Source organism: Moschus berezovskii, chromosome 6, assembly GCF_049115385.1.
Source record: "Moschus berezovskii isolate FMDL1 chromosome 6, NW_MosBer_1.0, whole genome shotgun sequence".
In the NCBI taxonomy this organism is placed as follows: Eukaryota; Metazoa; Chordata; class Mammalia; order Artiodactyla; family Moschidae; genus Moschus; species Moschus berezovskii.
In genome coordinates, this window is record NC_142465.1 from 99,985,967 (window position 1) to 100,005,803 (window position 19,837).

At 41.9% G+C, this 19,837-nt stretch overlaps 1 protein-coding gene across 6 annotated transcripts; it reads right to left on the minus strand.

Annotated features, from left to right (window-relative positions):
• Positions 1-315: 315 nt before the first annotated feature.
• On the minus strand, positions 316-17,120 carry PDE6H (phosphodiesterase 6H). Of its 6 annotated transcripts, none has more exons than XM_055395671.2 (4): positions 17,021-17,120; positions 4,597-4,768; positions 3,552-3,592; positions 316-797 (listed from the first exon to the last, which is right to left on the minus strand). In XM_055395671.2, exons 2-4 carry the CDS (start codon positions 4,728-4,730, stop codon positions 721-723), a joined length of 252 nt encoding a protein of 83 aa, XP_055251646.1. In that variant the 5' UTR covers positions 4,731-4,768; positions 17,021-17,120; the 3' UTR covers positions 316-720. The 6 variants fall into 6 exon arrangements, with proteins under 6 accessions (XP_055251646.1, XP_088692864.1, XP_088692863.1 ...); XM_088836738.1 differs by having other exon boundaries at positions 17,027-17,091; XM_088836737.1 differs by having other exon boundaries at positions 16,991-17,046.
• Between the last annotated feature and the right edge of the window lie 2,717 nt (positions 17,121-19,837).

Genomic DNA, 19,837 nt, shown 5'->3' on the forward strand with positions numbered 1-19,837 from the left:
CTTTAAAGGATAAACAGCTTTTCAATCAATGGAACCAAGGCACTGAAAAGAAAACTCACTGTCAGGGTCTTGAGTTTACATCTCCAGTTTGCCACTAGCTCAAAACTGTACAGTTTAAAGCTACATCAGGTCTCAGGGATAACCTGGTGCAATAAAATTTAGGCCCTGAGAGGTCGTGACAAAGTCAAATCAGAACTTGCCTATTAATCCCACGCTTTTTTGCATGCACGGTGCTTACTTCCTGTGTAACTGTGCCTTCTTTGTTTAATTGGGTCTCAGAACAGGGCCACAGATATTTGCTTATAGCATTTAATACAACTTCATCATGAGATTCGAGGTAAATATATCCTTTATTAAAGAAAAGGGGAGAGGAGGGACATAAATGATATCTTAAAAGCCTTCTACCAAAAGTAATGAATGCCTAGCAAAAACAGATTTGAAGGACTTTAGAGAAATATGGATGACTTCTAACCAGCTGATAGGAAAAAGGGGTGATGTTGGAAATGCCTCATCAAAAGTTGATTTCACCTACTATTCTGAGTTAAACAATACTGCATGAAAGAGTCTGGCACTAAGACAACTCTTAGTAGTCACTTAAGGGAAGTGAGTGTGTGTGAAACCACTTCCGACACCTGCATGTCAAAATTCTGGCAGATCAATAGGGCAGAAGTAATCAAAGTTACAGCAGATGCTCATGAGAGTGGCAGAATCTCCAGTGGCTCAGATGATCCCAAACTGAGCAAGCTCGTGCAACTCCAAGTGGCTGAATGCCTCCCAAGGACAGATCACAGTGATATCTGCAAGAGAGAGAAGAACTGATAAGCCAATCTCACCCCCAAGAAGAGCCTCTTCTGCACAAAAGGACATGGCTCAGGCAGAGACACCTCGGCCCTGTCTCCCATCTGTTGCCCAGATGACAGGGAAGAACGGCCCTTCATCCCAGGAAGGATCAAAACAATTGTTTCATTAATCCTCTTTGGGGCTCTGATTCCCCCCAAACAGGCTCCCCCAGGATCTGTGTTAGTTTTATTTGGCATCCTTTCTGGGGAGATGCTCCAAGATTTTGGACTGGGACTATTCTGTGGGAGTATTTAGTTCTCTGATCATTCGAAGTCTCACCAAAACACTAAGGAGGGGACAGAGGTGGAATTTTAGTTAGGCCATGGGTTAAAGTGAGAAGTTGTTGTTGTTGTTTAGTCGCTAAGTTGTCTGAAACTCTCTGTGACCCCACGGACTGTAGCCCTCCAGGCTCCCCTCTCCATGGTATTTCCCAGGCCAGGATACTGGAGTGGGTTGCCATTCCCTTCTCCAGTGGATCTTCCCAACCCAGGGATCGAACCTGTATCTTGGGCGCTTTAAGTTCACATCGTCTGGAAATCTAGTTTCCCTACTACCTACCAACCAGATGCATTCCTTGGGCTTCTCTGACTGCTCTCAAGCTTCTTCATGTATTATTAAAAGCTATAATATTGTTCCCAAATTACAGAGAAACTGGCTGATACCCAAAGAGGTTAAATATCTAGAGAAAAGAAAAAATCTCATGGTTATAGAGACTGAACTAGAACCAGGTCAAAGACTTAAGAATTTCCCTCAGGATAAACCTCTTGTCACTATTCCAAATAGTTTGGCAGAGTTAAGGATATATTCCAGAGTCCAAAGTGAATTTGCTGGTCTTATATACACATGGTCAAAATAGAGAAGCATTTGATATAGAAGAATAGCAGATGAGTGTCATCAAAGGGATTAGAAATTCTATTTGAGATCCGAGGAATGGCACTGGACAATAAAAAGTAGATAATACATATGCCTATGGCTGATTCATGTGGATGTATGGCAGAAACCAATACGAAACTGTAAAGCAATTATCCTCCAATTAAAAATAAATTTAAAAAAGTAAATATACTGAGAGTTGCCCAGAAAGGAAACTGATTGCTATGAATGCCATCATTTGTCAAAAGTTTATTGGATGAGTTGAAAACTTGTGTCCACACACAAAACCTGCACAAAGAAATTTATAGTAGCTTTATTCACAATTGCCAAAACCTGGAAGCAATCAAGATGCCTATCAACAGGATAAATAAACTGTGATACAATCATACAATAAAATATCCAGCGATAAAAAAGAAATGAGCTATCAAACCATGTCAAGACATGGAGGAAGTTTAGGTAAATATTACTAAGTGAAAGAGCTCTTACTATACGAGTCTAACTGTAGGACTATCTGGAAAAGGCAAAGCTATAGAGCAGGAGGAGAAGGGGCGACAGAGGATGAGTTGGTTGGATGGCATCACCAACTCAATGAACATGAATTTGAGCAAGCTCTGGGAGAGAGTGAAGGACAGGGAAGCCTGGCATGTAGCAGCCCATGGGGTCACAAAGAGTTGGACACGCCTGAATGACTGAACAGCAGCAACTATAGAGACAGTAGAAAGATCAGTGGTTGTCAGGAGTTTATGGAGAGAAAGGAATGAACAGATAGAGCACAGGAGACTTGGGGGACTAGTTATCAAGCTATTTCGGCTAATAAAAATGTGTTAATATTGGTTCATGAAGTATAACAAATGTACCACACTAATGCAATAGGTTAATAATAGGTGGGATGACTGATGCACGGGGGAAGAGGGGATCTGTAGGAACCCCTTAACAATTTTGCCTAATTTTTCTGCAAACCTAAAATTTCTTTAAACTTTAAAGTCTATTAATTTTTTAAAGAGAATGTGAAGTAGTTTGCACGCATTATCCAACAAATAAAAATTCTAGCCAATTAAAACTTATTCCTCCAGATTCTTTAGTGTCTAGGGCCCTGTTCTGAGTGCCAGAGGGTGCATAAAAAAGAGGAAGCTTGTGAGGGAGTGGCTGCCCCGGGTGGAGAGGAAAGGCTCTCCAGGCTCCACCCTTGTTTCCAATAGCTCACTCTGTGGCCTCAGATTGTCATTTAATTCCTCTCTGTTTCAGATTTCTCTCCTGAAAAATAAAGGAGTTGGGCTAGACTCATTCTGAGAATTGTTCTACGTGAATGTCTACAATTCACCATTGTGTGCCTGAGAGAGAGAGAGAGAGAGAGTGTGTGTGTGTGTGTGTGTGTGTACACTCAGTTGTGTCTGACTCCTTTGTGACCCCATAGACTGTAACCTGCCAGTCTCCCCTGTCCATAGGGTTCTCCAGGCAAGAATACTGGAGTGGATTGCCATTTCCTCCTCCAGGGGATCTTCCTGACCCAGGGATCAAACCCATGACCCATCCATCTCCTGCATTACCAGGCAGATTCTTTACCACTGTGCTACCAAGGAAGCCCACATCTTCTAGAGTATATAACAAAACACAAGGATTCCTTGAACATTCGGGCTAGTCTGATTTCTCTGAGTTTTTGCCTCTGGGCACACACATACTTATTTAGGAAGTTAAATTAAAACCCTACATTCCTAGGTCTTCAAAAAAAATCTTTTGCTTTATGTATTTCCAATAACGTTGAACTGCTCCTTGAGGCCTGAAGCAGAAAAATGGTCAAAGTTCAGGGGTAAGATTCTCACTTAAATATTCAGATTGCTCACCTGTTCCTAGTCCCTCCATGCCTGGAATGTCATCTCCAAACCTATGGAGAAAACACGAGAAGTTAGCTGATACCGGGGCCAAAAGATCCTGGAATGAGTCATGTGAAGAGTTTCTTGATTCAAGGGGAAAGAAGAGGCTTCAGTTTTTGTATTTGCGAAAACCCTTTTGTTTGCACTGAACTAGGGCAAAGGAAGTGTCACTCAAACAGGTTTTAAACAATGTGTCCCAGAAGAGAGTGTTTCCCTCTATAAAAATGTAACCTAAGACAATTGAGAGCCAGAAAAAAAAAAAAATCATTGGGCAAGGTGGTCAATCTCTACTTTTTAAACTAGAAATTGGAATGAGAAAGCAATATGAAAGTCATTAAAATGATTAATTTATCCATTTATTTAGTTTATCCAAAAGTGCATATTAAGCGTCTGCTTTGTTCCTGGAATTGTATTAGGTACTGAGACCTAAGGAAAAAACAAACACACAAATTTTCTCTCAGGGATCTCAGTCTCAGGGAACAGATGAAAGAAATAGATGTACTATAAAATAGTACAAGTTACAATAGTTGAATGTACAAAATGCAAACATGGAAGAAATGATAATATTTGTCTAAGGGAGTCAGTAATGATTTCCAAAAGAAATTAACATGAGTGTGTGTTGAAAAATAAATCAGATTTTGCCAGGGAGAAAAAGAGAAAAACAAAGAACTGAAGAGAGAAAATCTGAAGCCAGAAAAATAAACTGTGTGTTCTAGAAGCAGCCAGTGATTCTGTGGTCCAAATTAAAGCACAGTTTACATCAGCAAAGGAGAGTGATCAAGAAGAGTCTGGAAGGTCAAGCCAAAGGTCACTGTGAAAGGGCCCATTTTCCATGTTAAATTTGGCTGTATATGTGGGAGCTGAGAGAGAAAGGATTCCAGGACTGAAAAAATATGATTCAGCTAAGATTGTGTTAGGAAACAGAGGGTGAGGTGGAAATTTTTATGTCGATTTAATATGGTGAGCATTAATCTCTCAAAAAAATAAGAAACCTTCTTTTTCATGTTGGTCTTACCCTTTCACACCTTTCTTAGGAGGCTTGCTCTTGAACTGACGAGTCTGCCTCTGCTTGAACTTGGGGGGTCCTTTGCGTGGGGTGGTGGGACCCTGGTTTGAAGTTGGAGGAGCCAACACAGTATTGTCACTCATTCTGCTAGTGTTTGGGTGGCTGATGGTTTTCTTTCAGGCTGTTTGAATAGTGAGAGAGAAAGAAAGATTCTTCAACGTGTGACAACCATTGCTTACTAGACCTTTACAATAATCTTCGGAGGGGATGGGGAGAAAAGCATCTTGATAAATAAGCTCAACATTTTGTATTGACAGCAAAAGGGAGAAGTTACCATCTTTTAAAGAAGTTACCATCTAAGAAAATAAGGTATACGTCAATGGAGGCAGCTAGTAGAGTGGGCTATAAGCCAAAACTGATAAATCTAGGTAGATTTGTTGTTCCACTAAGTCTGCCACCAGCTTTCTGTGTGAATGTATAATAATTATGTCCTTTTAGCACATTTCTCTCCCTTTACAGATGGTGGAACTGGTGGTCAATGAAAAGGACATAGACTTGGCCACACTGAAATATTCTGTAAACTTTACATATTTTTCCATCTAACTGTAAAATAATCTGATTCTAAATGTTTATTGTCCCGTTCTTATGGCCGGTTTTCTTTATGGCCCATATTTTATTTAATCCTCATGTGATCCAAAGACTTCTTTTCTAGTTATGGGAGGTGACAGTGTAGTTGTCTGGATAGGGGTAACTCTGAACCAGGTATACTGACACTATGAAAGTATTCAATATGTTCCCAACACACGCGCACACACACACACACACACACACACACCCGGAAGACAAAAGGAGGTGATTAAGTCATAAGTTTGTACTTTAACTCCCCTACCAGATAAGAAATTCTTTACCCACTTAATTCTCTAGAATCTTCAACATTTTCTCCTATCCAAATCAGGAATTTATCCAATATGGTTTTCCCAGACTTACATTTTAGCTACAAAAAGATACATTGTCATTCTTTAAGTACAAAGAAAAGAACATAACAAATTACTGTTCTTACATGTTACAATAACATGTGATAACAAAGTAATATGACACCCTAAACTAAAAGATTTTTTTTTTCCTTTTCTATCACAAAAGTTGATAGTGCTTAATCTGGGAAGGGAGATTCTGAAAAAGCTCCAAAACCTTTAACTCCTACCTTGAACCAACCTATTCCATAACCTACTGCCTGTTTTCATAGAATTCCATATGTCATCCATTATAAATGTATGCTAGCATCCTTAATTTCAATTCTCCCTGACAATGCTGGGCTCATATAACCTTGTTCTCTGTCTCTGTCTGCTACAATAGCGAAAGTGGAAGTCACTCAGTCATGTCCAACTCTTTGTGATCCAATGGTCTGTTGGGATGGTAGCTATCAGTGTTACCTTACACATGCTAACCTTTACATAGCTACTAGATAATATTCTAAATATTCTAAATATAAACATACCAACTCATTTAATATTCACAGCAAGCGAGAGTCGCTCAGTTGTGTCCGACTCTTTGTGACCCCATGGACTACACAGTCCATGAAAATCTCCAGGCCAGAATACTGGAGTGGGTAGCCTTTCCCTTCTCCAGGGGATCTTCCCAACCCAGGGACTGAACCCAGGTCTCCTGCATTGCAGGCAGATTCTTTACCAGCTGAGCCACAAGGGGAACCCAATATACCTCCCTCAAATCTTGCTCCAGGAGAGGGAGTGGGAGCCCTCAGCCTTGTCCCTCCATCAGGGTGGGGGCCTCAGCAGGGAGGGCCTGACTGCCCTCTTTGTGTCTGAACAGATGGACACTGTGCTGGTCTCTTAGCACTTACATTTGGTGGCAATTCCAGCAGGTGGGCCGTGGCCCCCAAGCCTCAGCCTTTCTGGCCGGCTGCTCTCCACGCTCCCCGTCACCTCTGTGCTCATCCCTGCAAGTGTGGGTGCTGAGGCTGGCCTGGGGAGACCCTCCTCCTGTTCTCCAGGTGGGAGACCCTCCTGCCTGCCCCAGGCCGTGTCTGGCACCTGCTGTGGGTCAGTGCACTCCCGATGGCTCTCTTGTACCAGCTCCTTCTCTGTCTCATCTTGCAGGTTTTGGGGTTTGAGGTCACATCCCTCAAATCTTACATTGTAAAATTTATCAACTTTTTCTTATGACTCTCAAAATCAGGTTAAATTATTAATAAATCCTGGCCTCTAAGATGTTTTCCTATTTTCTTTTCCTCAATTACTATTTTCACTCTCTCCTGCCAGTCCTCAACTTGTCTGATAGAAACATACTGATGACGCTTGACCTAGAACCAAGAAGGATGGTGAAGCTGGCCAAGGCCCTGGATCACCTGTGCCTGCAGTGGATCTCATCTTTTTTCTTTTTTTTAATATATATATATATATTTGATGTGGACCATTTTTAAAGTCTTTATGGAGTTTGTTATAATATTGCTTTTTTTTTTTTTCAAAGTTTTGGCTTTTTGGCCATAAGGCACAAGGGATTCTTAGCTCCCTGACCACTGATTAAACCCACACCTCTGCATTGGAGGGTGATATCTTGAGCACTATAGCACAAGGGAAGTCACCAGTAGATCTTGTCTTAATCCCTCACTGGAATATGCCCCATGAAGCTGTTTTTTCAGTCTTTATTTATTCCTGTACCCTCAGAACCTACAAGAGTACCTGGTACATAGTAGGAGTGCCATATATATTTGTCCAGTGAGTGAATACGTAAACAAAGAGACTGAACTAATGCCTTGAACCTTGGGTCTTGAGATCCCAACCCTGTGATCTTCTCCATCAAGCCATAGGGAAGGCATCAGCTGATCTTCACCTCATAAAGCCCTCAGTGGTTTTGGGAAATGTTCTGCCAGTTCCTCTGCCCACTGAATCCAGTTCTGTGCTACAGGCCCTCTACTGCCCTCGTAAACAGGCCAAGTCTGTGCCTCTCCCAAGTGTGGTTGGGACCATGGGAATGGCTGGAGGGCAGCCAAGGGCAGCATTACCATCACCCTGTGCCACCAGTGACTGACACACCCCAACTCTGCCAAAGCCACAAAGGAAAACTGGAGAATTACTCTCAGATCAACCTTTCTGGACTTCCCAAGTCTTTCAAAGCAATGAGAGCCTACAAACTTTTCTCCAATCTAGAGAGCCTACTAAGCTTAGGATTGCCAGATTTAGCAAATCAAGATACGAGACATCCAGTTAAGTTTGAATTTCAGATAAACAACAAATGATTTTTTTTTTGGTATAAGTATATCCCAAATATTTCATGGATTTCACCCACTCCAGTATTCTTGCTTGGAGAATTCCCGGGATGGAGGAGCCTGGTGGGCTGCCATCTATGGGGTTGCACAGAGTTGGACCCAACTGAAGCAACTTAGCAGCAGCAGCAGCAACTTAGAAACTGTTGTTGTTTATCTGAAATTCACATGTAGCTGGGCATCTTCTATAATATCTGGCAACTGTAACTGGGGTCCAACCATGTAAGACCCTAAATCTATAATGTGGCTTGGTGGTAAAGAACCCACCTGCCAATGCAGGGGACACAGGTTCAATCCCTGGGTCAGGAAGATCTCCTGGAGAAGGAAATGGCAATCCACTCCAGTATTCCTTCCTGAGAAATCCCATGGACAGAGGAGCCTGGTGGGCTGCATCCGTGAGGCTGCCTAAGAGTCTGACAGGAATTATCAACTAAATGACAATAGCAAAGGTAACCTTCATCAGCCAAATCACCCTTTGGGGGCAAAACAGTGTAAAAAGTAGATGCCTTCAAATCAAATAGAAATAATTTCAAATTCCTGTTCCACCAAACTGTTTAATATGAACTTGGATAGGTTTATGAATCAAATATTTCTTTCTTTTCAGGGTAATGGGGAAAATAAGAGGAAACGACATACAGTTTTTGGTGAAAAGTACTCAAAACCGAGTAACTATGTAGTAGATCTTCTGACAGTCAAGGGAACCCTGAAAACAAATTTATGGTTGCAGCATAGGTTCATCTGGATCCACACCCATTGCCCTGAGACCATGAAGAGTCCTTGACAAGCACCAGAGAAGAAATTGCTATCTCCACCTCTTGGGTAATCCTCTGCATCATTCAAACACTCCAACTATTCCCCACTTCTGGTCTCAAAATTCCCTCTTAAGCTATCCTTGGATTTCTTTGATACCTCTAACAATAACCCCAAAGAATTTGAAATTGATTTCTATGTCCCCCTGATTACACTTCCCCCTTTATCTGGCGAGTTTCTTTTGCATGTTTATCTAACTCTGAAGTTACAACTCTAGGCTGGGACCGAGTTCATGTCTAATTCCAAGTGCAATGCATTCTGTAAAAGAATTCTCCTCAGAAAGTTATGTAATAGTTGCCTGGCTAATCTCTGGATCCTCGTGGCACTCAAGATTTGCCCTATGAATAACTCTTTTTACATTCATTGTGCATTTCAGGTACAGTATTTCATTTCTGAGTGTGTAGGACAGTCCACCCATCGCTAGGGTGTTTCTGTCATAGACTTACCCTCCAATTTTCCCTGTAAAACCCTTGGGAGGAGCAGAACAAATATGACCCTGTCCTGCCTTGGAAGTCAGTCCTGTCAGCCACAGGTATCACCTATGGCTGAACTTATTCTGTTCGTGTTTTCCTAGGAACTCCAAGGGCCTCCGTGGAGCTGAATAAACCTGAATCCAGTATCAGGCATGATTTTAGCTACAAGCGGATGTTTCACATTTTTGCCTCCAAAGGGTCAAGTAATTCATTCCTTTGGGAGGCAGAATGTTTTCCTGTTTTTAAAACAATATTAGCCCTTCCCCTTTTGAAGATTACAAAGTGTTCTCCTGAAGAAAGAAGGGAATGCAGCAATGTAATGTAATGTAAAACTATTTCAAGGCATAGTTTTGAAGGGCACCAAGCTCGGCATTGTCTTAGACCCAAGGCAGCAGAGCTCAGTTGTAGGAAGCAAGAGGGTGATGCTCCATAAACTCCAGCTAAATAAGGGCAGTTTCTGAAGATTCTTGAGTCAGGCTCTCGGATGCTATGATTATCATCCTAGACTTCTTTTCCCTCTTTCTTAGCAAAGATATGAGCAGATAACCAATTCTGTCATTGATGGCCAAGGATGGGGAGAAGATAGGCAGAGGACCCGTCTCCTCCACTGATGTCACTGGACCCAGAGATGCCACCCAGGGTCCCGCTGAGGCAGAGAAAATCAAATAATTCAGAGAGTCAAAGAAGACCCAAACCAAAGCCATGAAAAAACAAAAACAAAAATCCAGCACGTACATTGCTTCAGCTAGGAACAAACAGACACTTTCACCTTGGAGGGAGATGGTTGGGCGCACCCTCCTTGCACTGTGGTCGTTCCCCAGCTGACTCTGAGCTCCTTACCTTAATCCCTCCACTGCCCTGTCAGCCTCTTGATGGCTGGACCAAGTTTCCAAGCACATCCTGGGAGTAAAGGACTGTTTGCTCTGTGGTCATAGAGTGCCCCAGATCCCTCCTTTTCCAGAAAGCTGTTTGTTACGGAGCCGCCAAAAAGGGAGGATCAGTTTGGGGTTATTAATCAAGGTTTGCAGTGACCTTGTAAAAATGAAGTTTCACTTACTAGCTTGTCACAGAAGGGAAGTTTTGATGTGTTTCCTCCAAGTTTTCACCCATTTCCATCCCCAACCCTGGTCCAGACCCACAGGTTCAGTGTGTTCTTTTCTTCTATTTTTTGGTTTTAGAGCCAGATGGAACCCCCAAACTCCCACAAAAGCCCTTTGATTACATCCCGCTTAAACTCTCCAGAAGTTGAGAAATACTCACAGAGTTAAATGTTTCTCTTATAAAAGCTGTCCAGCTGCCTTCTTCCCAGTAGACGAATAAAGGATCTTTGCATCCTGATTTATCTCTCTGTAATACCTTCATGCTACCTAATCGCATCGTCATAGGCTTAAGAGCATCGGCCTAGGTGCAAAGAAGTTGGCGAGTGTGGGGTGAGACTGGGGCAGGCTGTGCTGATAATCGGATGCTCTTACAAACTGATGTGGGCTCTCTCCTATCCACAAACAGGTATTGAATTCATAAACACACACAGTGTCGATTTCCAAGGGGGAGATTTGCAGCTTCAACACCTTTTCTCCTTCTCCATTGCTACCTTTAGTTTTTACCCCCAGGCTTCCCTTTCTTTGACAAACACACACACTCACACTTGCCGTTTCTCTCTCTCTTCTCTGTCTCACACACACATACACACACACACACACACACACACACACTCACCATCATCATGTAATTCTTACGCTGCAATCTGCTTCACTGAGAACTGACTATGTGAACCATGACAATGAAAAATACCAGCATCTCTCCCTAAATGATGTTATAATAATTTTTCTCTGAGAGATGAAACCACAAATCAGGAATAACCTAAGGTCCAGTGATATGTAACTGACAAGGAGCACAAGCTATCGCTGGGAACTCTTAACTGATAACTCTATATTTGAGAATTGATTACTGGATCTTTTACACCCAAAGGGTCCAAGCTTTAATCCCACTCAGTGAAACACTTGACTTCAGTCTTCCAATTGCATCAAGCCACTAGTAAGAATTTATATATCACTTTATACAGTTTTGAAAGAACCTTAAATCCTATGTCTGGAGAAGGAATTGGCAACCCACTCCAGTCTTCTTGCCTGGAAAATCCCATGGAAGGAGAAAGAGTCACAAAGAGTCGGACACAACTGAGTGACTAACACACACAGTAACTCATATGTCAGTACCATTAAGCTCTTTTGACAAATTTGTTATAGAGAAATCAAATGACTTATTCAAGACTGCACATATAAAAACTAAAAATATTGAGAATTGGACCATTACAGAAGGCTGAGCACCAAAGAATTGATGCTTTCAAACTATGGTGCTGAAGAACACTCTTGAGAGTCTCTTGGACTGCAAGAAGATCAAACCAATCAATCCTAAAGGAAATCAACTCTGAATATTCATTGGAAGGACTGCTGTTGAAGCTGAAGCTCCAATACTTTGGCCAGTGATCCTGATGCTGGGAAAGATTGAAGGCAGGAGGAGAAGGGGACAACAGAGGATGAGATGGTTGGATGGCATCACCGACTCAATAGACATGAGTTTGTGCAAACTCTGGGAGATAGTAATGGACTATACTTCCCAGGGAAGCCTGGTGTGGTGCAGTCCGACTTTTTGTGACCCATGGACTGTAGCCCACTAGGCTTTTCTGTCCATGGGTTCTCCAGGCAAAAATACTGAAGTGGGTTGCCATTTCCTTCTCCAGAAGATCTTCCTGACCAGGGATCGAACCCAGGTCTCTGAGCCACCAGTGAAGACCATGGGGTTGCAAAGAGTCAGACATGACTGAGCAGCTAAACAACAGCGATGATCTATGCTTGAAACTAATATGGTATTTTAGGTCAATTATACGTCAATAAAAAATAAAATATTTTCTAAAGGCTGCATATAAAGTTTAGAAGGGGAGCCAAGAGTAAGACCCAACCCTGCAAGTATCTTGCATATTAAACTACCTTTCTACTATATGAATACAAAGTGAACCTGGACCAAGATTTCTTGTTCTGGTCACTCTCACATGTTGCTGGAAAACTGCAATGTGCTTCTCTAAATTGTCACTTGTAAGAAAATTGTACTCTGTAAGATTATACAGCAAGAAGGTCAATTCATCCTTTCTAGGCGAGGAAAGATTCTTAACCTGCCCATCCAAGCAGATTACATGGGTAGCTAACTAGCTTAAGGGTTCTTTTCAGTAAGCTTTCCCTTGGTAGCTACCAAAATTAGAGGAGCTTTGATGGCAGCAAGCACCTCACAAAGGTGGCAGGGTGTTTTGTCTCTGGATGGGTCCTTCCAGTCCCTTCTTTGTTTCCATCATTCTTGTTGTCCAGTCGCTCAGTTGTGTCCGACTCTTTGGGACCCCATGGACTGCAGCACACCAGGCTTCCCCATCCTTCCCTGTCTCCATTGTTACTTCCATCTTTCCCTCCATCAGACCCATGGATGTTTTGATACTTCTTTGCTGAACCCTCCCACCATGGATGTTTTGATACTTCTTTGCTGAACCCTCCCACCATCTCCGATTTTTTGGTGAAGGACAGCGGATTTCTCATCAGAAACAGTGGGGGCTGGAAGGAAGTGGCACCTTTTTCACATCCCGAAAGAAAAAAACTGTCAATTTTTGAATTCTATTATCAAGTGAACTGATCCTTCAGGAATGAAGGAGAAATAAAGACATCCTCAGAAAAAGTAAGATTAGAAGAATCTGTCACCTACATACCTCATAAGAATAATAAAGGAAGTTCTTGAAACAAACCAAAAAAAAAAAAAAATGACAGAAGGAAATGTTGAACATCAAAAAAGAAACCGCAATGAAAAAATTATGGGATTTGAGGTGGAGTGTGAATGACAGGGAATTCAGTCACCCTCAAGAAGGTTATATGGAGAATGAAACGTTGTTCAAGACACTGACATTCTAGATTTCCCTGGTGGTCCACTGGTTAAAACTCCACTTTTACTGCAGAGGGCAAAGGTTCCATCCCTGGTCAGGGAAGTTCCCTGTACTGCATGGTGCAACCAAAAAATAATGCTTTTAATTAAAAGAAAAACACTGACATTCTAAAGATCTGGTCACCTTGTACTTTCGGAAAGTGCACCCATGTTTTCCTGCTCCAAGTGGATGCTCCTTCTGCCACCCTCTACCACTCCTGCTACCACTGAGTCTTAGAGGATTGGAATAGACTGGTCAGTCAGTCAGCATGCTCTGCCTTTGTTGGACAGAGTTCTCCTACCATGTCATTTCACTGGTCATTGACTTGCCTAGTGTGGCATACTTTTGGTCAGTTATCTGTCTCTGATCTTACCAATCAGGTAATAGGGTCACACAGCCTTGTTTAAAGCTATTTCATCTTGTTTAAGATGATCAACAACCAAGTAATTTCCTGGAAGAAGTTTGAGTGTGCCTTGATTTCACAGGCAAAAGAAATAAAGTCAGCAACTTCTTTGGTGCTCCAGTGATTAAGACAACCTGCTTCAAGTGTAGGAGACGTTGGTTTGATCCCTGGTCGGGGAACTAAGATTCTACATGCAACATGTTGTAGCCAAGAAACAAAGGAAGAAAGCCAGTGCAAAAACACTAAAAATTTTAAAAACAGAGAGAGAAAAGAAACAAAGCCACCAGGAAACTTGTTGAGTGAGAAGAAAAAGAGAGAACTTATGCATAAATGAAGTGACATAGAGGTAATGACATTATTTAATAGATAAATATTAAGCACATTTTGCCAAGTGAAAGAATCAAAGTCAAAGGCTCTGTGCTGTCTGATTTCATATATGATATTCTTGGAAAGGTAAAGCTATAGCATGGGCAAACAAATCAGTGATTCCCAGGAGTTGAGAGGAGGAGCTGACTATAAAGGGAAATGAAAGGAATTTTTGAAAGGTAATGAAATGACATCAGAGGTAGATATACAACTCTGTGCACTTGTCAAAACTTATAGAATTGTTCACCACAAGACTGAGTTTTCCTCATGCCAGTTTAAACCTAAATATCATAAAATACTTATTTAAAAAAAAAAAGCTTTGCTCCATAGTTCTATAATTCTTGGTTCTTGATCTTTCCCAGTGGATGGGGAAGCGTTATTAATTATATACAGGAAAAAAGTTAAAGGGCAGGCACTAAGTCATTAGAATGTGATTAAAATTTTAGCTATCCTATAAGCTGCTTACGCGAATGCTAATCTCTAATCTTTCTTTAGTGTTTCTTAAAATACCAGTGAGTTGGAAGACAAACATCAAAGTCACATCTCTTCCACATTTTGAACCTCCTAGACTGAACTTCCCCCTCTACTAATGCACAGTGGACTCTAGAGAGGAACATTCTAAATGTGAAGGAGGAATGTACAAGGCTGGTCCCTCCCTCCCTTAACACTTTCCATGCTTAGGGATTCTCCAGAACAACATTCTTTTTTTTTTTTTTTACTTTTTATTTTGTATTGGGGTATAGCCAATTATCAAACACTGTTGTGATAGTTTCCAGTGAACAGTGAAGGGAATCAGCCATACATATACATGTATTCATTCTCCCCCAAACTCCTCTCCCATCCAGGCTGCCACTTAACATTGGGCAGATTTCCCTGTGCTATACAGCAGGTCCTTGTTGGTTATCCATTTCAAATACAGCAGTGTGTACATGTCCCTCCCAAACTCCCTAACTCTCCCTTCCCTGCATCCTTCCCCCTGGCAACCGTAAGTTCGTTCTCTAAGTCTATGAGTCTCTTAAGTTCATTTGCATCATTTCTTTTTATATTCCACATGTAAGGGATATCATACAATATTTCTCCTTCTCTGTATGACTTACTTCACTTAGTATGACAGTCTCTAGGTCCATCCATGTAAAATAATCTTGAAAAAATAACCTCATTAAAAATACAATATTCTCTTTCAGAAAATAGAAGAGTACACTTCTCATTTTATGAGACCAGTTTTACCCTCATAGATTTTTAAAATTATTTTTATGTAAGATTCAAGTGGAAGAATTATAGTTTAACATCTGTATACACTACCAAGTGATCACCACCACAGGTCCAGTTACCATATATCACCATGTAGTTGACCCCTTCACCCATACCCTCATGAAACATTTCAATACCAAAATCAAACAAAAACAGTAAAAAGGAAAAATACAGATCAGTATCTCCTGTGAATTCAGATGTAAAAACCCTTAAAATATTACCTTATCTAATACAGTAATATATAAAAAAAATGCTAATACATCAAGACCTAGTGGAGTTTATACTATATATGCAAGATTTGTTCAATATCCAAAACTCAGTCAACATAAGGCTCTACATCAACAAACTAAAGAAGAAAAATTGTATGATCATATTAACTGATGCAGAAAGCATTTCACAAAATCCAGCATCTATTAATGATGAAAACTCTCAACAAACTAGAAATAGAGAGAAGCTAATAAAAAGCATCTACAGAAATGTCGCATTTAATTGTGAAAGCCCGAATGCTTTCTCTCTAAGATAAGGAACAAGTCAAGAATGTCTGCTCTCATCACTCTTACCAACGTGGAACTGAAAGCTCTAGCCAGTGCAATCAGGCATAAAATAACAGAAACCACAAAGATTAGAGACAAAGGGGGAAAAAAAGCCTGTTTCTAGTCACAGATGACATGATTAGAAAATCCTAAGGAATTTATACTTTAAAATCTCCTAAAGCTTATAAGTGAGTTCAGCAATGGAATATCTCATCCATTTCATGGTTTAAACCAGTGTTTCTCAAACTTTACAATTTACCTCAGAGGGTTTTTTTTTGTTTGTTTTTTGTTGTTTAAACAGCTTCCTGGAACCAACCCTAGAGATTCTGATACAGTAGGCCTGAAATCAGGCCTAAGGATTTCCATTTCTAACAAATTCCTGGGTATACTGATCTGCTGATCCCCAAACCACATTTTGGATAACCTGGTTTAAGTTACTGTCTATAACTTGATGAAGTGTAAATCATCAATTTAAGGTTGAAATTCAGTTTTCTATATCTCACTTACAGTCTGAAATCACTTCCTAGAAATGACCCAGTGTCTTTCAGACTTGATACTGAACATCTTCAAACTCAAGTCTTTATCTCCCCCACATCTCTGCTCCTTCCTCTGCGTTCTCTATCTCAGCTGTTCTCCTACTGAAGGAAGGTTACGTGGCTCAAATAGCCTGGAGTTAAAACTCCCCTCCGGGTCCCCCCCACCATTCTATGCAAAACAAAGAACTCGCTGCCCTATCATGCCCAGCTCCAGCCAGTCCAGCCTCTGGCCGATCTCCAGAATCCCTTGCCCCAGCCCTTTAAGAGATAACTACTCCGAACAACCTTGGAGAAGAACAGACCCTCTTAAGACAAGAGCTTTCCACATATATGCCTGTATATACTTACTCTTTCCTTGGGTTAGTGCAGCAGCTCACTAATCTGACTGCTGCCCCTTCTCGCCTCATCAAAGCTGATCTGTTCCTGTAAAGTGCCAGTTTCATTCTTTTTCTGCACCTCGCCTTCTCTAACTACCTTGCCCTACACCTACCAAGGACCCATTCATTCTGGCAAGAAACCCGTAAGTCATCTTTTGATTCCCCACTCCTCTTCACCCTCATCCTTCACGTCTCATTAACCAACAAGCCAGGCCAATTTCACTTATACATTTCTCAAATCTGCCTCTGTCTCTACTACGAGTGCTCTAGTTCAGGCCTAAACTGTCAGCAAACGGTTTTTGTTCCCGTCAAATTCATCCACACAGTTACCAGAGTAAACGGCAGAGGAAAGCATATTCTTTCTTCACTTTCAGTGACCCTGAACCATGGACAGGATCAAAACCAAGCTCCTTGTTTACCCAGCGTGAGTCATCCGCTGTGATCTGTACCTGTACCTGCCCACCTCCAGGCACGCTTCTTCTCCTTGTGTGACGCACATTCTGAGGCCCGGATGAGCTGCTTTCTTGTAGTCCCCTGCACATATCATATTACTTAAGGACGCTGTGTCTTTGCTCATGCTTCCTCTTTCCTCCTAAGGTTTCTCAGGTGGCGCTAGTGGTAAGGAACCTGCCTGCCAATGCAGGAGACACGGGTTCGATCTCAGGGTAGGGGAGATCCCCTGGAGGAGGGCATGGCAACCCACTTCAGTATTCTTGCCTGGAGAATCCCATGGACGAAGCAGCCTGGCAGGCTACAGTTCCTAGGGTTTCAGAGTCAGACTCGACTAAAGCGACTTTGCACATATACGTGACCCTTTCCTCAAATGCCTTCTCTTCCCGTTCCAACCGTCCCCATGTCAACTACCTACTATCCTTTGATACGGAGAACTGTAGTCACTTCCTCCAAGAAGCCTTCTCTGATATGGTTACTTAGTGCTCTCATAATACCCCAAATACATTCAGATCAGTTCAGTTCAGTTCAGTCGCTCAGTCATGTCCGACTCTCCGCGACCCCATGAATCACAGCACGCCAGGCCTCCCTGTCCATCACCAACTCCCGGAGTACACTCAAACTCATGTCCACAGAGTCGGTGATGCCATCCAGCCATCTCATTCTCCGTCGTCCCCTTCTCCTCCCGCCCCCAACCTTTCCCAGCATCAGAGTCTTTTCCAGTGAGTCAACTCATCGCATGAGATGGCCAAAGTATTGGAGTTTCAGCTTTAGCATCAGTCCCTCCAATGAACATCCAGGGTTGATCTCCTTTAGAATGGACTGGTTGGATCTCCTTGCAGTATAAGGGACTCTCAAGAGTCTTCTCCAACACCACAGTTCAAAAGCATCGATTCTTCGGCGATCAGCCTTCTTCACTGTCCAACTCTCACATCCATACATGACCACGGGAAAAACCATTGCCTTGACTAGACGGACCTTGGTTGGCAAAGTAATGTCTCTGCCCAAATACATTACTTTTCCTAAACTAACAAAAGAGTTCACCATTTGTTTATTTCTGTTTTCCCCCATTACATCTTTGGCAACTAGGACTAGTTGCACAGATGTAGGACTGTGTCTTGTTTATCTCTGTACCTGGGCACAAGTCCTAGCCTGGTGTAGACTGGGAATGATCAAGGGTTTGTTGAATTAAGAAATGAGTTTTTATGCCAAGGCTATGAAACCCTGAATAGTGTAGTTTAAAATGTCATATACACAAAAGACAGAAAAAGGAAGGTTGGTCTCAGGGACCACTCTCATGCTCATCCTTCCCTGAGGCAATATTCTTACCCCAGAAAAGAGATGGAATAGGTGGTAGCATGTAGGCAACTCTAATTTATTTTATTTAATTTCTAAATTTATTTATTTGGCTGTGTCGGGTCTCAGCTGAGGCATGCAAACTCTTTGTTACAGTGTGCGAGATCTAGATTCTGGACCAGGGATCAAATGAGGCCCCTGTGTTTAGAGAGCAAAATCTTAACCACTGGACCACCAGGGAGGTCCCAACTCTATCTAATTCAGATATAATTCTACTGATGGTGGTTTAGTCACTAAGTCATATCTGACTCTTGTGACCCTATGGACTGTAGTCTCCCAGGCTCCTCTGTCCATGGGACTTCAAAGGCAAAAATACTGGAGTGAGTAGTCATACCCTCCTCCAGGGGATCTTCCAGACCCAGGGATGGAATCTGCATCTCTTATGTCTCCTGAATAGGCAGGTGGGTTCTAAAAAATGAACTACAACAGAAAAAAGTGAGAAATGGTAATTTCAGGTAGACCCCAGTCCTGACAGTGATGCTGAAAGTCATTTTAGAAGAATATGAAATTGTCCTCCAACTTACTGAAAGTCCACCATTGTGTCATCAAGAAAGTGGTATTCCTCACGTTCATTGCAGGGGGCACAGGTTATAACCCTGGTCTGGGAACTGGGATCCTGCATGCTGTGCAGTGTGGCCAAAATAAATAAATAAATGAAACTTTTTTAAAAAAAGAAAGAAAAGAGACTCTTCATTAGCAACTCAATCCATCTGAGGTCATGGACTTCCTTGAAAATTTGATGAAAGTTAAGAATGCTCCCACTCCCCCTCTCCCACCTCCAGTAAATGCACAGAAACACTGCATATATACATACTGATGTCACAGACAGTTTTAGGGGTTTCCTTATCTTCCAATATCTGTGCCTAAAGCAGAGCGTTAGGAATAATTTTGACGACACGTTGGGCTTACTAGAAAAAAACACCCTGTTTGACGAATGATGTCTTCCCTAATAGCATAAGAAATGGGTAGTGGCACCCATTGAATCTACCATTCCAGATTCTTCAAGTCCTTCTTGTTCCAAATAATGTATTCTACCTATGTTGTTGTTGTTTTTATTGAGGTATAGTTGATTTACAGTGTTGGGTTAGTTTTAGTTGTATAGATTCTTCTTCAATTTCTTTTCCATTACAGGTATTACAAGATAATGCTTCCCTGGTGGCTCAGATGGTAAAGAATCCACTTGCATTGCAGAAGACCTGGGTTCAATCCCTGGGTTGGGAAGATCCCCTGGAGGAGGACACGGCAACCCACTCCAGTATTCTTTCCTGGAGAATCCCCATGGACAGAGGAGCCTGGCAGGCTACAGTCCATCATGTTGCAAAGAGTCAGACACGACTGAGCGACACACACAGTGAGCACAGCACAAGGTATTGAAATAGTTCCCTGTACTACCCAGTAGGATCTTGTTGTATAGTGGTGTTATCTGTTAATCCCAAACTCGGGATTTCCCCTTTGGTAAC

Bases quoted from the DNA above. Each gene is read 5' to 3' on its own strand.
- PDE6H (XM_055395671.2), bottom strand. From the start codon at position 4,730: ATGAGTGACAATACTGTGTTGGCTCCTCCAACTTCAAACCAGGGTCCC. The intron at 3,593-4,596 runs GTAAGACCAACA...TTTTCTCCATAG, and splicing joins CCTAAGAAAGGTGTGAAAGG to GTTTGGAGATGACATTCCAG. The intron at 798-3,551 runs GTGAGCAATCTG...TCTCTCTTGCAG, and splicing joins CATGGAGGGACTAGGAACAG to ATATCACTGTGATCTGTCCT.